The sequence below is a fragment of the Myiozetetes cayanensis genome, unplaced genomic scaffold (genome assembly GCF_022539395.1).
Source record: "Myiozetetes cayanensis isolate MyiCay16 unplaced genomic scaffold, myiCay2020 scf4, whole genome shotgun sequence".
Classification (NCBI taxonomy): Eukaryota; Metazoa; Chordata; class Aves; order Passeriformes; family Tyrannidae; genus Myiozetetes; species Myiozetetes cayanensis.
Genome location: NW_026087631.1, coordinates 12,944,897 through 12,964,461, shown reverse-complemented (window position 1 = coordinate 12,964,461; position 19,565 = coordinate 12,944,897). Strand labels below are relative to the sequence as shown.

General features: G+C 40.0%; 1 protein-coding gene and 1 long non-coding RNA gene across 2 annotated transcripts in view; both read left to right on the top strand.

Annotated features, from left to right (window-relative positions):
* LOC126646975 (uncharacterized) overlaps nt 1-19,565 on the top strand; it is a 70,290-nt gene that overhangs the window by 41,348 nt on the left and 9,377 nt on the right. The gene's annotated exons all lie outside the window — the stretch shown is intronic.
* Nucleotides 7,299-17,643, top strand: INIP (INTS3 and NABP interacting protein). Its single transcript, XM_050328775.1, has 5 exons — nt 7,299-7,392; nt 8,305-8,392; nt 13,667-13,769; nt 16,259-16,349; nt 17,238-17,643. Exons 2-5 carry the CDS (start codon nt 8,368-8,370, stop codon nt 17,331-17,333), a joined length of 315 nt encoding a protein of 104 aa, XP_050184732.1. The 5' UTR covers nt 7,299-7,392; nt 8,305-8,367; the 3' UTR covers nt 17,334-17,643.

The following is a 19,565-nucleotide window of genomic DNA, read 5'->3' as shown; positions in this document are numbered from 1 at the left end:
CTTCCAGCTATAGATAGATATATGAACATAAACACACAAGACTTGACCTAACAAGACTTGGATGACTGAAATATTTCACTTGTGTCTAACTTTTCCCTGGGGGAGTACAATCCACTGAAATCAAAAGGGCAGCACCAGTACTTAAAGCTAAGCCAGCAAGTTTTACAGGTGTCAGTGCCAGGTGCCACACAGCAGGACAAGCATGAGAGCACAACACTGTGGGCTGTCATTACAAAAAGAAATCCTATTTGTCACAGGGAAAAAAATATGGGAAAAAAAATCAATCCTTACTATAAATAACTATTCAGTATTACATAACATTGAACTCCAGTCACAATCAAAACTCCAAATCAAGTGCCAAGCCCCAGTGAGAAAGCAGCTGTGAAATATTCTTTGTTCATGAGATTTCACAAACAACAACCTGTTTATCAGGAAAAGGAAACAATACAAATTATCATAAATGCATACATCTCAGCGACCTTCTAGATTATCCAAATCTTAAGTGGAAACTTGTGATAAAGCAGCAGGTAGGTTTGTATATCTGTTACACTGCTCAGGAACTAGTTCCCCTCAGTGGGAACTCAACTCCCCTCCCCTCTCCTTGTGAGAGCCTGTTCCTCAAAGGCTTATGACTTACTAAGAGCTATTCCTGTTTTCCCTTAAGCCTTCTCACCCAGCTCTGTTTCTAGCTGAATCCCTCTCCAAAGGAAGCCTGTCAGGGACACCAAAAACTTCAACACTTGGAAACCTTGGGGCATTCTAGCTCTGTGCAGGTACAAATGACCCTCTGCTCAGCAAACCTTGGCCTGGTGGACAGTGAGCTGAGCATAAGCCTTGCAGGAAAGACCAAGAGTATCCAGGCTGCCTACACAGCAGGCAGCACAGGCAGCAGGTCGAGGGCAGGGTTTATAACTCTCTGCTTGGCACTTGTTAGACCTTATCAGATATACTGTGTTCAATTGTGGGGCGTTTATACAAGATGCTGACAAACTGGACGAAGTTCACAGGGAGCACTGAGATGGTTGGTGACAGGAACACTTGCCTACGAGCAGCAGCTGCGGGGCTGAGGCTTTTTCAGCCTGGAGCAGACGGTGCCTTCAAGGGCACTTAATTGCAGCCTCCAGTACCCCCTAGGGACACAATGGAAGAGAGAACTGGGCTTTTCACAGCAGACATAGCAGGAGGACCAGAGACAAAGGACATCGATTAAAACAGGAAATTCCTGATGGATGTTAGGAAGATTTTTTTCCCCCTGAAGACAGCCAAGAGGCAGAGCACAATGCAGAGAGAGGTTGTGCAGTGTCCCCCTTGGAGTTTCTCAAGACAATCTAATCTGATCTCATGTCTGAGCCTCCTTTAAGCAAGAGATTGGACCAGAGACCTCCCTATATCCCTTCCAGTGTGAAAGATTCAGTTATTCAGATACCATGTATTGCTACAGAAGTCATTATGTCTAGTTCCTGAGGTTATGTAAGGTGACTTCTCAATTATCCTGTACACAAGAATGAAGTTCCATGCTCCAGAGATTTTATTTACTAACTAAAGACAGATGTCTGTCCTCTTCCGATTTTAGTAAGTACTAAGTCTGTAAAGGTTGTAGAGGTAGCAGTCTAGGTTTAACAATGATACATACCTTCAGAAGCAGATGCAAACTACGATACTGAGAATGAGAAGAAAGCCAGATTGGATGGGGATTTGAGCAACCTGGTCTAGTGGAAGGTGTCCACTGGGGTTGGATCTAGAAGATTTTTAGGGTCCCTTCTAACCCAAACCATTCTGTCTTCAAGAAGAGTTCAAAAATCATCAATCTTACCTCAAAATAGATTAAATTTACTTTAAATGTGTAATCTGAAAAATCTCTACAACTGCGCAGGCTTTTCTTTCCTGTATTCTCTGCAAGTTCTTATTACAGACTAAGGTGAGCTTTAAGCCTCCCCTTCAGCCATGAGAAAAACCCATTTCTATTTTTTTTTAGCATGGAAGACTACAATCTCATGTACTTGATTTCAAGGGCTGGAACTTCAAAAAGACGGAAGATAAAACAGTTTTAAGACTTGCATTTGAAATTAGAGTTGGGAGCAAATTCTTGTACCTTGATTAGAACTAGTCACACATTATCAACAGAGGTCATAAAGAATTCCAAATCTTTTGTTCATGAAACAGAAAAAAGAGGCATGCTATGTAGCTGATTTCTTGTAGGAATTGTTTTCTACACACAAATAGAAAGCCTCTAAATACTTGAGCATATGGATCATGTGGGTCCAACAGCAGGCACAAGAGGTATAGCCAAAAACTGAGGAAGAAAAGTGTCTATTTCTTCTAACACCAGCAGTGAAGTAAGTAAATATTTTAATTCTTCGAAGAAATTATGAGTGATTAAAAACACGAGAATGTACCATTCTCCAGTTCCTACTCCTTCCACCAACTGTGATGGTATCATTTTATGACTGTAATACTTTCCTTGACCTTTATATTGATAGTTTTCTTTTTGTCAAACATTGACCAAGCTAAAACCAATATGCACATGAAACATGCAACCATAATAAAAGACAACGAAAACCAAAATCAATGACAGGTTGAAAGGAGGTTGCCATTCAATGCCCATGTCTTAACCCAAGTTTAACTGAAAAAACTGGCATGCTCTCCTAGCAAAATCCTAACTATTATTTATTATGTTTACATCATTTCTGCTCAGAAACAAGATGAAACAGAATAGGTATGCATGTAATGCTAAGTGGGCAAGAAGAAAAATGGTCGATCTGGGGATCAAGAATCTCACCAATTTAAGACCAAAGGTCACCAGTTTCATGTGTTTTTCTAAAGAAAATAGCTCTGTCTCTGTATGACTGAAATTAAAGTCCTGCAGGCTACCCCTTTGGATTGTTGGATAAAAAAAGGAGAGAAAGGATCTATAGGTCACCTGTAGGAAGACTATTTACAAATTTAAAGATAGGCAGCACCTATCTTGTACTGCTGTTCTGATTTGAAGTGCCAGTTACTCCAATAATACCACTTAGGATGCTTTTTTAATGGCATATGGGTTTATAAGTGCTCAGTGTTAGCCTGAAAAGGACTCTCAGTTGTTTATTAACATTGTCTTTGTAATGCATCTTCATCTTTTTGTTCAGATAATGGAGACATAAAATGGCAGTAGGGTGTACAATCAACATCAGGAGGCTAACTTCAGGTTGTATTATTTACTAGACCAAACATGTAAAGCCCACCTGCTTTTCATAAAGTATTCTATTTAAAGCCTAAATTATAGGATTCTTCTCTATAGTACAAACAGTACAAACAATAAGGTAGGCTGGAGGCCACAACAGTCAAACTGTCAGGCTTGGCTGGTTTGCCAGGTCAAGAGCAGTAAAAGCTCTTTTCCCACACTGTCAACAGCCTCTCCTCAACTGCTTTATGTTTTTCCCTACTGTGGTCTGCGTTGGAGAGGATAATGGTTGTGCTTGTCTGCACATAAGCACATATGAAACCGATATGGAACAAGACTGTTCTAGAGGATGTAAAAAAAACCAAAATCCAACTGTCTTTTGAAAAAGGTCCTTCTTTCCATATACTACCAGAGCTCATGTCTTGTACTGCAGAGATTGAAAAGGGTAGGCTTTTGACCCAACCCTGTTGAATCGTATGCTCCTGCTCATTGACTGTCTACAGAGATGGGATCAGTTTCAAGTCATCAGCACACAACTTATGAGCACTCACACACATGAGTAAGTTAATGGCTAAGATTTTGCTGCATAAAAAGCCTTCAAAGCTGTCAAGTTTGATGGGGATGCAATAAACAGGATAGTGGGAACATAGGGCACTTGTGATAGAAAGGGAAAGCCCGTGCTCAATGGCTATCAAATGAAAAATCATAAATCCAATCAAGGAGAAAGACCACGGATACAGTATCTTTAGGCAATTGGATATAAAAAAGTAATACAACTAAAATGTTTAAATACTCTTAATTCTACTTGGTTTGAGAGTTTGGGGTTTTTTGTGACAAACCACAAAAACATAAATAAAGAAATAAAAGGAGGTGTTTAGGATGGCTCTGTATGAGTAGCACTGCCATTTGGAAATAAGAGCAGCATTCTGGAAGATCGTGGCTCAAGCCAGGGAGACATCCTGCACACACTATTTTCAGTGAGTGGGGTTGTGGGGGGGAACAATGAGTAAATCACTATTTTACCTCAGCCTGTAGTGAATAGAACTGCCCATGGCCATTCTGAAATACTGACATTTATGATCATTCAGTATCACATCCAATTTAAAATAGAGTGAGTTTTTTAGATAAAGAGATACACAGATCACTCTACTCCAACATGACAAGAACAGCCAGCCTGAAAAACAGCATTATATTTCCTCAAGAAACAGCTTGGCCAGATTTGTGAGGCAATGTTCAAGAACAGCTTTATTAAACTGAAAATTTTGTAATGACTTTCTAATAGATGCACTATAAATGCTACATTTTATATTTTTTTATTTGATTACGGTGAACAAGAAGGAGGAATTTCAGGGAAAATTAAAGTATTCTGAAACACTAGAGATTAGACACCATTCCTTTCAAGGGCTTCATTCCTTCCTGTTTCTACAACCCAAGGAGGAAATTAATTGACATTGATATGAAACTCCTCCCAAAGCCAAAGGATCATTTGACTTGAGGCAGGACTTTGTTTTTGTAGAGATACTCAAAGTTACCATGATCGGTTTTCACCACACTTGTATAGAAACATAGAATTAATGAGCCACAGCTTTTCTGCACCTGAATTTCCTTGCTGATAATTCCTCCCCTTCACCCTGCTACTTCTTTCCTTCCTTGATCCCCAGACAGGGACCACTTTCCACTTATTAATTCTTCTTAATAACATTAGCTGTGTCCAAAAAGAGCCCAGCAGCTTGGCCTGTCTGTCTCAAACTACATTTTTTTAGAATCACAATGTCAGTCCTGTCATGATGATGCAGAGAAATGCACCAGTTAGAATTACTGGCTTTGGTGCTGTGCTGTTTTCCACTCAGAGTGCTTCTCAGCAGTTAAGGATAACAAACAAGATATCTAGATAAAATGGACTGCAGATCATCCAAGATAGAATAATTAAAAGGTGGGAAAAATGCACATACGACAGTTCTCACGGCACAATGAGAAATTACAAAATGAAACAAAACAAAACATAAAAATCAGAAGGAGGGAAGGTGCTCAGTCAGCTGTTCATGCAAAGAGAACAGGTGAAAATCATAGTCGTATGTGGGAATGGCAGCAATGTTTGCTTTCCACAGTATTAATTAACACAGTTTTAAAGCAAACAGAAAACTCCCTGAGATTGTCTCCTAGTTTGGGTAGACACACACAGGCACACATACACTGGTTTTACCAGGCCAGCAATCCAGGTAACTAAATTCTACATCTGGACATCGCAAGTTTCCAGACATAAATTTGTTCAGTTTTTCAAATTTCACACTTAATGTTTGAAAAGTAAGTATAAATGCATGGACAGACAGCACACTTGGGTAGCAGAATATTGCCTATCTCACAGAATCTACGTGTATAATACTAAGGCACATTATTTTAAGACAGATTAATCAATTAGTGTAGATACAGGATTTTTATAAATTCTGTACACTTTCAAAATGAAATTTATTTCTTCATCATCTAGTATTGCTGGGTGCAGCAGGTCTTAAGAAATTGTTAATTGCCTTCAACATTTATGTATATATTTTGTTGTCCAAGCTAATGGACTACTGTGGCATTTAGCACCCGGCACACCCTATGTACGCTTTTACCAATGTAAATAATTCCATTGTAACTAAACAAACAGTTTTTAATAAGCCATTATTCCACTTTAGGCTTGAACAGTGATGAGGTTATGGACTTATAACAGATTTATAACATGGACTTAACAGAAAGAGGAAGCACACAAAATTACTCCGCAGTGTACAGAGGGTTTGACAACCAGATTGAATATCACCTTTGCCATAAAGAAGTGCCATTTGCTTAGAAATGCCTGTTACGCATACTATCAAAACCTTAATACTAAAAAAAGAAAGTGTGTCTACACAGAGACACCTTGAACTAATTCATTAAAAAAAAAAAAAGTAACTGATTTCCTGTACCTATCTTTCAATTGGGGGGAGGGAGGGGAAGGCCTTTATGTAATGAAAATTCTTTAGTGCCCTAAACAACCCCTGCATATAAAACTGAAGTAGGCAATGTGACTGATTTTTTGGCTATCAGGAGGTCAATGTTGGCCCCATCTGTATGCAGTCTTTTAGATTATTTATTTATTGCATTCTTAATATTTGATTTTATTTACGAACAATCAGAGCTACAGCTGCTACAGGCCACAGTTCAAATCACTAGTCAGCCTGGTTTGATTCAAATTGATTTTAACCACAAGGACATAAACAAAAAGTCATGGTTTGCTGTTACAAGACTAAGCTTATCCTCCAGGTTAGACTGAATCACTCAATTAAAGATACTCTAATCTACAAACCTGTTACTTGACATTTCAAAAGCAAAGCATGCAGCAGTTCCATGAACAAACCTTTCTGAAATTCATGCCAAATATTGTTTTAGTATTCAAACTGTGCGACTGTGATAAAAAAAAAGAAAGAAAAGAAAAAAGGCAGGGGGGTTGGGGGTGCTGGGATTGTTTGGCATGGAGAGGAGGGGGCTCAGGGGGACCTTCTCACTCTCTACAACCACGTGCAATGAAGTTGTAGCCAGGTGGAGGGCAGCCTGTTCTCCCATGCAACCAGTGACAGGAGAGGACACAGTCTTAAGCTGTGCCAGGGGAGATTTAGGTTGGACATCAGGATGGAGTTATTCACAGAAAGGATGATCAGACATTGGAATGGGCTGCCCAGGGAGGTGGTGGAGTCACCGTCCCTGGAGGAGTTTAAGGAAACACTGGACATGATGCTTTGCCACTCAGTGCTACGGTCTAGCTGACGTGGTGTTCCGTCACAGGTTGAACTCAATCTCAAGAGGCCTTTTCCAGCCTGAGTGATTTTGTGACCCCTTCCCTTCCACTTGTATTTTTTTTCCCGTTTAACCGTGCTGCTGCCTGGAGGCCCCCACGCTGCGACCCGAGGGAGAGGCCCTCGCGCTTGCTGCCGTGCCCAGGCGGATGAGGCAGGAAAGCAGAGCCTTACGGCTGCAAGGCCCGCTCCCCGTGGCCCGGCCATCTCTCCCGCCATCCCCCGCCCCGCGATCCCGATCCCGATCCCTCGGCCCGGCCCTTCCGGCAGTGCCGGGATGGGGCGGCGCCGTCGCGCGGGGAGCGCGTCACGGGCGGCGGGGGCGGGGGAGCCGGGCGGGGGAAGATGGCGATGGGGCTGCTGCGCTGCGGGTGAGGACGGCGGGGCTGCACGGAGCCCGAGCCCCGAGCCCTCGGACAGGTGGGAGCGGGGCGCAGGTAACGGAGCACCCCCGCCCGCACGGCGAGGACGGGAGAGTCTGTCCATCGCTTGGGCGCGTGGGGAGAGCCCGTTCCCGAGGTTCGGGGGAGGCCGGAGAGGGTCGGGCCGTCCCTGGCTCTGGGAGAAGCGCGTCCCGACCGCTGTCGCTGCGCTTAATTAATGCTGCCCTTGAGGCGCTGCCCCGAGACCCGCGCGTCCGGGCGTGGCAGCGTCCTGGTCTCCCGTGGGAGCCTGGCTGAGACTCCCGGTTCGGTTTCCCGCGGGATTCAGCGCTGCCGTCCCTCCCTCTGCCCGGCTGAGCCGGAGGGCTTCTCCGCCGCCGGGCACCTGGATGGGAGCAGAAGTTGATGGTGGCTCGAGGTGACGAGGAACAGGCTCCTTTTTTGTTTTGCCAGAGCTGCAGCCACCTTCGGCTGGCCTTGTATCCATGATTTAAATTAATTCTCCTCAGACAGTCATTTTTTTTCTTGAGTTGGAGCCTAAACCGAAGTCTTCAAAAGCTTTAGCGTTTAAGGACTACAGTGGTTTAATGTGATTCTTAAATGAAGTCTGACATACCTTGTCAGGAAGAAGTTCAGTGGGAGAACCCATGTGTGACTCCAGAATAACTCTAAAGGTTGTTCTTACTAGAATAGGAGTTACTAGAAATTATTATTACTACTAATAGAAATTACTAGAATCTGAAAAAGAATTGATCGAAGCTCTTGATATTTCAGGCTCACAGTTTCAATCAGAACAATATAAACTGTATAATACCTTTTAAGCAATGTGTATGCTGTGTTTGGCTTATGCTCTCTGACAGTTGCCACGTTTATGAAATCTCTAAGAGAATGAAATCCAGCCTCTTCTTTTGAAGGAGTATGTCTGTCTTACGTTGTGCCTGTTTTGCAGATATTTGTGGGGGTTAAAAGGTTTGGACTACAGTTGAATAAAACAAGGGCTGAAAATTGAAGGATGGCAGCAAATCCTTCAGGACAAGGTAGGTTTTAACTTAAGTATTCAAGGGAGAAGTCTGTGTGCAAAATGTCAGTGAAGTCACTATAACTGTAACTTTGTTTAATGGAAGGATCAGGCTAGGGAAGAGAGGTGGGGCTGAAGGCAGCAGAATGGCAGCAGTCCTTCTGGGAGAAGGCACACACACGTTAAAGGGTTGAAAAAGACCACTGGTGGCTGGGGAGCTCTGTATTACTGAACATACTCTCATGTTCAGTTTAGAAAGTATCTGCCATGCCTGTGGTGCTGTGATCATTTCCTGAAGCTTATTTCAGATGCTTCCAACACTTGATACTGAACATGACTTGCACTCAACATCAGGGAACAGTCAGAAGACAAATGCATTCCATGTCATGATGAAAACAGCAAGACCCAGACAATAATATCTGTCCAAGGACAGACAAAGTGGCCAGGCCTAGGAGGAAAAGCTAATTAAAATCATAATGCTGACTGCAATTAAATGTTTCTTTGTACAAAGAGGCATGTGGATTGCATCCTTAAAATCGTTAAAAACATGGCAGTGGCGCATCTATCCAGCCGAGGCACCTGTGTTAGAGAAAGCTGAGGGTGTCACACGGTAAATTGAAGGAGGGTCTTAAATCGCCCTCTAGAGGTGTTTTCTGGAAACCTTAGTGGGACTCTAAGACTTGTCTTTTATAGAAGAGCTGAGGAAAAGGGAGCTTCTTAGGTATGGCTCTTTGCTTACTTGGTTATGAGAAATGAATTCTGTGTTCAGTTTCCTGGCAATCAGAGAGTTCTTCATGCACATCTTTGTGTGAGTCCTTTTCCAGCAAAGCAGTCCTGCAAAACTGTGTGTTGCTGGATGATACTTTGAGGGGCACCAGATGAATGTGATCAAAAGACACATCTGACTTGCTACTTGACAAAAAGAAGGTAGTTTTTGGAATAGTTATTGAGATTTTGTGAAGTGTTGGAAGAGGAGTACTACAGATTGCAGATAGTTGTCTGTTCGCAAATTTTAACTCTGAGAAGTTTTTGGTACACAGTGGTAAATCCTGCTTTATTCTGTGAATAACAAGTGAGCATCATTGCAAGGAATGGAATGTTGTCACAGAGAGTTAGAAGGTGCTTTTTCGTAAATATGTTGGTTTACTGAGAAAGGTGGGATGGGATTTTAGTCCCAAAGTACCTTTAGTACCAAAGTACCCAAAGATACCACAGTACCTTTGCTTCCCTCCACATTCCAGAGTCTTATAAATTTAATAGAGTCTTGGAATCTGTTTTTATATTTGAGATATCCTTTAGAGACTTAAATAAAGGAACCGTGTAATTTTCATGTGAAAATTGTTTGTACTAAGCAGGCAAGAAACACTGTCAAGTTTAATTACCAAATAAGGCTATAAATAGTTCAACTAGGAAAATTAGAAAGGAACAGGTAAATACAACAGTTCAGGGTTTCTATCTTGGCCAGATGCAGTGTAGGAGCGAAAATGATTAAGACAAACACTGCGTTTTTTAGGTTGCTTCATGGCACATGTGTTAGCAGTGTTCAAACAATTCATTCTGCCATATCTCTCTTTGTGGGCAAAAGGAAGAGATTTACTGAAACACTCACTGGAAGGTTTATGAGTGGTAGCACTTACTCAAGCAGAATTGTAGGGGTGAACTAAACATTAGCCTTCTACGCAGGTAGACCATCTTGTTAATGCTGTGCTTTTAATCAGTGCCAGGTATTTTCTTAGGAGTTCATTTGAGTTTTCTGTTGATTACAGACTTGAACTATAAAAGTTAAGACTCTGCGGATTGGACTTCCTTTTATTCATTGACCTCTTAGGAAAGCACCTGAGGAGGAGCTGCATATGAGTGCAGCAAAACCAAGCAGAATTGAATGAAAAACCTTACTTCAGGCTGTTATTGCCACATGGAACTGATTGCATGAGCCTGGCTACAGCATTTGAAAGAAATGGAAAAGCTTCTAGCATGCTGTGTGTTGTCCAGACCAGAGCTCATAGACCAGAGTGGTACACTTTGGGGGGTGGAAGTCACCTTCTTAGTTACAGAAATTACTTCCAGGTGCTCAGAAATACACTACTGCTGCAGCCATACTTGGCAGTATTTGTGATGTTACACATCTATGGACAAATGACAAATAATGTATCTTAGAAAAAAATTACATATACTGTGAATTTTTTAGCAACTAACAAACTGAGGAAAAGAAGCGATGAAAAGCAAGAACTTTAAAAAAGATAAAGGTAGTACTGTTTCTTGCTGTGCAGAATTAATTAGAACTAACTGACGTAATATTAGTGAGATAGGGTGGTAAGAGTAGGTGTTAGGATCAGGTTAAAGAGTGAAACTTGGCTGTGAGCTCTTAAAACTACCAGTATCACTCAGCAGGACTTAACAACTTTCTCTGATTTTGTGCCTTCATGTGCAGAACATGGTGGAAGTAATCTTTTAGCTCCTGCACAGATACAATTCCTGATGTCAGAAATAGAGGTGTCAGAAGGGTTTAATTTTTTAATGACCTGATTTGTCTATGTTAGAGAGTTATTTGAGAATCTAGATGCTCAGTTTGACATCTGACACTGCCAATAATCTATTTAGCTGCCTTGAATGGGTCATTTTGTGTCAGGACTCTTGTGTCTTTAAAGCAGGGAAGAATATCAATGAACTGCAATATTCACGAGCTGTTCAAACTCAAAATAGTAGTGCAACTCAGCCCGATCAAGGGAAGTCAAAACTTACAGCTTTTTAAAGAGGTTCCTGTGTTTGAAAATCTCCACTTCCTTTCACAGATGAGAATCCGGTCTGTACTAAGGATGGCTTTTGTTTTTTGGATGTCCACAGTTTTAGTACTAGAAAGCAGAACAGACATATCAAATCTACAGATGAAAAATTATTTATAATTGAAGTAGGAAACTTTTATAAGTGTTTCAAGTTTGTCTTGGATGCCTGGGCAGAGAAGAATCTAAATTAAAGTCTTACTTATATATATTGCCAGATATGATTAAGTATTTTGTAAGGATGCCAGATTTTCTCTGTAAACTGGCTTTCTCATGTTCTGCCCCCTCCATTGTTAACTTTTAAAAAAAAGACAGTCAAAGAAAAAAAAACGCCACAAAGCTCTTAGTAGAGAGGTAAGGAAAGAAATTAAAAATACTTGCTTTTTTTTCTGAATCCCTGTAAAGTTTCTACCGTAAGATACTGTAACAAGAGTCATTTTAAAATGGAAGACAGTGACAATCTTCAACTGTTTCTGATCACAGTTTAAAAACAGCATTTAAAATGTCTCAAGCCTTTCTGAATCATACCATCTGCTTCATGATAAATTTAAGCACATTTATCTTTCTTTTTTAGCTCACAACAACCTTTATTAAAAAGTTGTCTCCCTTTTCTTTCCTCAGTCACTGTATCATCTGAATTCCAAGCATACATTTAGATTTACGCAGTTCAGGGTAAGCAAGCAGTAGCAGAAGGCTGCTGAGTAATATGTCAGGCATTAAGCTTTTTAGCTGAAAACTGTGTAGAATCAGCATATAGACATGATTGCTTAAGCTCAGACCCTCTTAGGGGTGCTTCAGTCATCCTGTCAAGGCATTGTTTCCAGAATTTACAAGAATGTAAAACCTGAGCTAGCTGCAGCTCCAAATGTTGAATCCTAGCTTGTTAGGAAGATTTCTCAGCCTTTATGTGTTTTAGACCACACGTTCAGCTGTGTTTTAATGTTCCAGGTTCATTGCAAGTCCAAGGTCTTCAAAAAGGAGATAATGTACAATACCTGAAAAGCAGAGAAACATTGATGACCTGAATCAAAGCACTTACAAGATAGTTTAAGTGAAGCTAATAGAACGTGGGAAGGAGAGATTAGGAGACAGAAAAATTAGCAGTTAATTAAATGTAATTAAAAAAAATTCTATTAAGAAATGTAAAAAATACTATTTTAAACATTTTTAATAATTATTTATTATTTTATTTGTGTGTTAGTTATAGTTATTACCATAACTTGTAATCAAAAGACTCTGCTCCTTTTAAGAATGCCTGAGACACTGAGGTACATGGGTGCCTATGTTAGGCATAGTAAAAAAGAAAGGTGAGGATTTGATAGCAAGGCAGTAATGGATGCAAGTTGTTATATAGAGGTGAAGGTTTCTGTCTGGTAATGATCTCCTTCACTGAGCCATTGAGATGAAAGGAATACTGGATAATGTAATTGAACAGAAGGTCTCTCAAAGGGAATGAACTTTGAGTGCAGCTACTGAAAATAAATAATTTTACCTTGACATGCTAATGCTCTCCTTAAGTGTCTGGCCTTAACAGCTTGTGGGCTACCACGTTTTAGTGCTGTCACTAAAACAGTGCTCAGGGCAGGAGCACAACACACAGCGGTGTCCAGTCTGAATGACTTTGACTTTTTGTATGGAGGAAGTAAAGGAGATAGCTTGACTGCAATGAGAACCTTTATTATATAAGAATGCTGTGTAAGTACATAAAGTAGCTTTGCCATGTTTTCACTTAGAAGGCAGCTTTGAAAAATACATAGACAGCAGCTATTTTGGGCATTTTTGAATGCTCTGCTTCCTGACCCCTTCTGTAATATACAGGGTCTCTTTGGGAGAATGATTTACAAACCAAATGTTCTCGTATTGTGTACAGACAGTTTAATTTTGCTTCTCTACTCCAGCATTGTGATCATCCTCACAATAAGGGTAGTGTGTTTATGTAAGGACATCAGTATATATATACTAAAACCTTTCTGCATAGGTTGAATGAAAGACAGTGTTTGTATAAACACGTGCAAGCTTAGTGATCATTTTTACCTGTTACATGCACAGTACTTGTGTTGTAGTTTGAGTTCTCTGACATGAGAAATTAGGCCCTGTGAGCATATTACTCCATTGTTATCATTGAGTTGAACATCCAGTTACTCCATTTTAAATCTACAGCCTGGTAAGTTCACCTTTTTTTTTGGAAGACAAGTATTTGATCATGTACCTTCACTGTACCTCCAGAGCTGGCTTGGGAAGGGGTAGAATCTAACTTGAGTTAGAAGCCTCTATTTTAAAATGTATTAATATGTGTGATGATAGCTTATGGAAGCTATTGCATGTTACAAAATGAGAAAAGGAAAAATGAAGCTTATTTATATTAATAGCCTTTTCAAATGGTAACAAAGCTTGGAAGATTAGTGTATTCATCTTAAAGTAATTTTGTACAGGGATTTATAGTTCCTCAAGGTTAGAGTTGGGTCACAGATATAAAATAAATATCTCTAATATTTTTCTGTCATTCCCACCAGGTTTCCAGAATAAAAATAGGGTTGCAATCCTGGCAGAACTAGACAAGGAGAAGAGAAAGTTACTTATGCAAAACCAGTCTTCCACAAATCACCCTGGAGCCAGGTATTTTATGTTCTTAGACCTATTTGAACATCACTGATTACATGAAAGGAAAAATAGCAAGTGAGCTGTAAACTTACACAAATACTTATCAGAAATGTTCTCTGACCATCCTTAATAACAAGGCAGAGGGACATGGCTCTCTTTAGGAACATATTATTATTTTAAATTGTTCACACCCCCTGACTTTAGGCTTACATAATTTCCATTTGAGAATGGGAGAAGCAGATATGCTTACTCAGGTGTACTAAAGTCTATGATAATGCAAAATTAGGAAGCAGGCACTGAGAAAGCATTTAATTATTAAGCTAAAATGCTCTAAGGAGTGGAAGTAGCAGATCATTAGGTTCAGGATACTGTGCATTTAGAGAAGAACAATTACAGCAGAATTGAGTTATTCTTGAAACTCCCTATGTGCAAGACAAAGCCGGTTTATGTTACTGCAGATAATCTCATAAAAGATGCTGTTTTGTAAGGATGATTCTACACTGTAAAGTGTAATAATCTAATCTGAGTTTAAGGGCTGTTACTGGAATTTCTCCCGTACAAGGTAAAAAGATAAGATTTGCATCATAAATCAGTAACTAGAAAATCACGCAGTAATTTACATGGAGAGTTTGAGATACTCAAACTTCTGGGTTAGCATGATGTGAGTGCGGTGCCATATTCTAGACACAGCATAACAGGCAACATCTGTTCAGGAGTCAGGTACTCTGAATACAGTCCGAGGGCTGCTCTTTTTCAGAGTCACTTAATTCTTTCATAATGTCAAAAAGCATGCATAATACTTGAAATTGCCCGAGTTAGATTTCTTAAGTGAGATGTGCAGTTATTAATAGTAACTGTATGCAGTTATTATTCAAGCAAAATTGTTGATACGAAAATCAGAATATCGTGGTGTTATGTACAACCCCTGACTCCTGGCAACAGTGTTTCTGTATGTCATTACAAGTCTGACAGAGTTTCAGAAGTGCTTTTTTACTTTCTTTTTTTCTTTAGGGAAAAATAACACTACATTCTAGTAAGCATAATTAGAATTTACTAATTTTGAACGTGGGGGCAGGGGGAACCTGCAGTGCAGCAGTCAAGCTCTCTGCTTTGGCATGGTGGGCTGTTGTGTGATTTTTGAGAAGCCGACAGTTTTTTGGTGTTGTGCCAAAGGGCTTGGACCACAGACTTGTCACAAATGAGACCATGAAAATTCTGCAGACTTGACTGAAAGAGCTTGATTTACCTAAAGGACTATAGGGGAATGGACAGTGTAAGGGTGAACGAGTTAATATGATTTCTGGCCTTGGCACAAGAATCCTCTATCCAAGAACAGAAGACCTCCCTTGAAAAGTGTCAGCTTATGATGAAGCTTTAAGATTATCTACAGAAATAATATTGAAAAGTTAGAGGGTACAGATTAAATGCAAAATAAATACCTTCAAAATAATTGAAAATACTGTTTTAAATAAACTGAATAGTACTTTTCCCTATCAGTGAAGCTTATCTTAATATTTGTCATAAGCAACAATCCTTTGAATAGTTTAGCTTTTGTTACGCATTTAGGCATAGATTTGGCTAAAGATCTTTTCATGAATGTGGCTGCCTTTCAAAAACTCATTTACTAAATCAGCTGTTGACATTGAAGCTGCTGGGAAAGTTCAGTTGATGAGTTTGCTGGGATCCCTTGTCATTTGTACTTTTTTCTCTGTGACTGAGGAGAGCTGGGCTTTCAGTGTGTCTCTAGTGACAATTTCAGAGGTAGTTGTGAATTGTGTTGGGATACAGTTCTAATGGCAGTCCTCACTGATTTAAATCCATTACTTATATAGAGTTGGGGATGCTTTTTATGTCTTTTTTTTGCTTAAGAAGGTAAACAAGTCCTAAGATCTGAAAGACAAGAAAAACCATTTATAAATTTTAATTTGAAACCTTACATATTCTGTGCTAAGATAGATAAGCTAAATCAGTTTCAGGTACTCCCAGCTATCAACAGAGGATCATTATTTCAGTTAACATCAACAGAAAACTCCTTTACCATAAATAGTGAATTGGTGCCCAGCTGCCAAAGAACTACTCTTTTACTGAAGTCTTGCAGAACTCCTATTAGTGCTTCTGGTTATCACAGTTGTTTAGAACAGTCTCTTGGTGACTGAGTAGCACTGAAAGCACCAAACTGTTGTTTTAAAAATTGCTGACATTGTCTAATGCTGCACCCCAGTGGTTTCACTGACTTCAGTGGGACTCAACCCATGAGCAAAATCCACTATAGGCTTCATGTGCAGTTTGGCATAAGTTGTTTATGTCTCAAATGATACAGCTATAGTCTCTCCATTTACCTTTTTTCCTCTTATATCGAATAGCAATTCCAAACAGTAATTACCAACTGTCAAGCCATGAGTCAAATAAGCCGTGAGTTGAGGAAGTCACAGAATCTGTGGCTAGAATGGCAAGGACTCATTTTGTCTCTGGTCTGTATGATACCATCTTGTTCTTTTTTGCAGCATTGCACTTGCAAGATCACCTCTGAACAAGGATTTCCGTGATCATGCTGAGCAACAGCACATCGCAGCACAGCAGAAGGCTGCACTGCAGGTAAACTACAGTCAGTTATTAGCTTGGCCCTGGTTTAGACGTGCAGCCCTGCACCTACAGATACTGAAAAGCCATCTCCTTGGATGTCAAGAGCTCCACCCAGCCCCACAGCCGTCTCTTTGTGTCTCTGTTGAACTCCCTCCAGTTTCTGTCTCAAACTGAACTCAAATAGCTTCCCTTGGCCAGCTGGCTGTGCTGTTGATGATGCAGCCCACTGTGCCAGTTAGCCTTGATCACTGCAAAGGTACACTGCTGGCTCAATCTAAATTTGATATCTAGTAGGGTTTTTCCCTGGTGGTGGAAGGAAGGAATATGCATGCCATCTAACTTGCCAGAGTCCAGTAAGTTAGCAAACTAGCAGGAAAGGGGTATGTAGGATTGCACAAAGGTTGTCCACAGCCATCTTACAGTACCCCCGTCAGGTGAACAAACATATAAATGTCATGTGAGCAGAATGCTGGTGTCCCATGTTGTACCAAAATGTGTCTGGTCACATGCTGTTTGTTTATGCAGGCTCAGGTTGTGGGACAGTCATGCACAATTCTGGCAATTTCTGTGGTAGCTGTCACAAATCAAGACCTCTGAGTTTGTCACAGACGGGAGTGGAAACATGGGGTCTAGGCAAAGGAGAGAAATGAGGAGTTGGTTTACCACTAGCCTCACCTCCATGGGATTTGCTGAAAAGAACAGCAGCAGATGTCCAAGTTAGTTGCCTTGATGGGCCCTGTTCCAGTGTGACTGATCTAAAATGCTGGGTTTGAATTTGACTATCAGAACTGAGGAGCAGACTGAGAGAAATAAATAATTAATGCTGCAGAAGCCTTGAAGTCTTAAATTATGTCAGTGCTACAGGGAGTTAAGCTTTAACAAATTCTTTTCTCTTTCCAGCATGCACATGCACATTCCTCAGGATACTTCATAACTCAAGACTCTGCATTTGGAAATCTTATTCTTCCTGTCTTACCTCGAATTGAGGCAGAATGAGGAGTGTTGTTTCTCAGAACTTCAAGATCTGATTTGTGTCCCTAGCAGGAGCTGTCTGGCCTTTTAATTTCTTTACATATCTTCAAATCTATTTTTTTCTGTATTTTTGCAGTTACCTTTCAGGAATGTGAACTCTAATGATGGGGAAGTAGTTTTGTTGAACAACAATTTTTATCCTGTATTACTGTTCCTCTGTCAGGTCAAAGTCAAATGTAAGACTTCCTTGTGTTTGAAGTGCACAGGGCTTGCTCCTCCCTGTTTCAGTGCTTCCTTTAAATAAACATCCAAAACAGAGTCATCAAGAGATGCACATGTGCTCTGTCACTATTTGTGTTTCTTTCTATTGTGTAGAGGTACAATATTTTACTGCAATGAAAGACAAAAGTTACTTTTGTCCATCAAAACAGACATGAATTTATCAAATTCATCAGTCAGTCTTCCTCCCCCCTCCTGCCCTCTTGTATGCAGGTATTTCTAGTGTGCCTTTTGCTGTTGTGGTATCATCTGATCTCAAGTCTTTAGTTACAGTGTGCCTACCTCTTACCTTGTTTTGTGAAATATGGAAGTGAATTAAAGTGGGAAAAAGGCAATTGTTTCAAACAGGCTTTTTACAGACAAAATAAAAGAAGTCATAAATTCTCTGGACATCTCAGATGGAAGGTGTTGTCTGCAAAAACAACTCAGTTTGAAAGGTCAGATTTTTCTAATCATGCCTTTTCCAATACTCAGTGTGTTTAATTTTTGTTTGCTTTTTTTCTTTGGGTGTTTTTATCTGTGGTAAACAGATCCAGCATCCTGCTGAAAGCAAATCTGTTGATCTAAAGTAAATTATTTTGGAATTATGGTCATACTACTAGGATAAAGTAACTTAGAGTGAAAAATAGTCCACATGGATGTTCTTATATCTCCACAGTTTTAGTTATAAAATTATGCTGGTACATTGATTATTTTACTTATGGAGACAAAGTTTAGAAAATAAAAAACAACAAGAAAACGTATGTCAGAATGAGAAATCAGAAAGCATCTGTTAAATTGGTGCCCATTTGAAGCAGCTCCATCCTTTGCAGAAACTTAGGTGTCCCATGAAGTTTCCAGGGTTGTATTCTAAAAATTTCCGTAGGGACATCCAGGGTATCCTGTTTCCATTTGCAGGGGATTGCCTCAACCCAATAAGCCCTTCTGAACTGTAAGCACTGTTAACATTTTTATTACTCATGAGTACAGAACAAGTACCAAGAGAAGGTGCAGGTATGAGGAAAGTGACACTGCTCTCATGCACCACAGCTGAGTATAGACCTTTGCAGAAACTGGAGAATACTGAAACATTTTAAAGAAGAATCTTGTGGAGCCGGCCTCATAGAGCTTAAAGGTGTGCAGTTTTAACATGAAGTATTCATACCACGTGCTTTTTTGAGGGCTCTGATGTGGTGAGTTATGGGAACGATGGTGAGTTTTCTGGGCGGTGGAGAAAGAAGTGACTTCTGGGGTCAGTGTTTGGCTCTGTGTAGCTTTATAGTACCAAGAGTAGCTACTCTGTGAAATTGTTCTGACTACTCATTATTCCGTAGTATGACCTGAGTATCTTAGATGCTTTGAAGAAAAAGATCTGAAAAATCTCAGTGTAGAAGAGGCACTAATGAAGCAGTCCAAGCCTGGAAATATGCAAAGGCGGAGAAGTTAAAACAGGCACAGCAGAAAGTTTGGATTTTATACTTTAGTTGAACTTAACATTAAACAAAAATTGTGCTAACAATTTGAGTTATAGAATCAGTCAGTGCCGCTGTACAGTCTGCATTGGATCCAGGCAATGAAACAGTAAAGATCCTTCTTTGGGAAGTTATAGTTGCCCCACTGAAGGGGTTAACACTTGCTGGCTGTTTTCACTTTGGGTATGGAAAGAGCTGCTGTTGGAAATTCAGGGCCTGGGCTCAAGGATGAAGATATTCAAAAGGGGAAAAATTAACACAGCTGCTGTTATATTTTTGAGTTATAATGCCTCAAATTACTTGTCATTGTGAGGATCTTGGTAAGATATATAGAGAAAATTAACTATCAAATATACAAATTATGTATATGAAAGCTTCTATCCTAGAAACAGCAGGCTGTAGCAATTAGTGTCGGATCAATTTGTCTTGCCACTCTTTTTTTTTTTCCACTATTAATCAGTATTAAACCCAATAATCTATTTTGGGTAATAAAAAAAATAAAATAAGTAATTTCAGCAAAATCTTT

Coding starts and splice junctions, on each gene's coding strand:
- INIP (XM_050328775.1), top strand. CDS start 8,368: ATGGCAGCAAATCCTTCAGGACAAG. Junction 13,770..16,258: donor ACAAATCACCCTGGAGCCAG/GTATTTTATGTT, acceptor TCTTTTTTGCAG/CATTGCACTTGCAAGATCAC. Junction 16,350..17,237: donor AGCAGAAGGCTGCACTGCAG/GTAAACTACAGT, acceptor TTCTCTTTCCAG/CATGCACATGCACATTCCTC.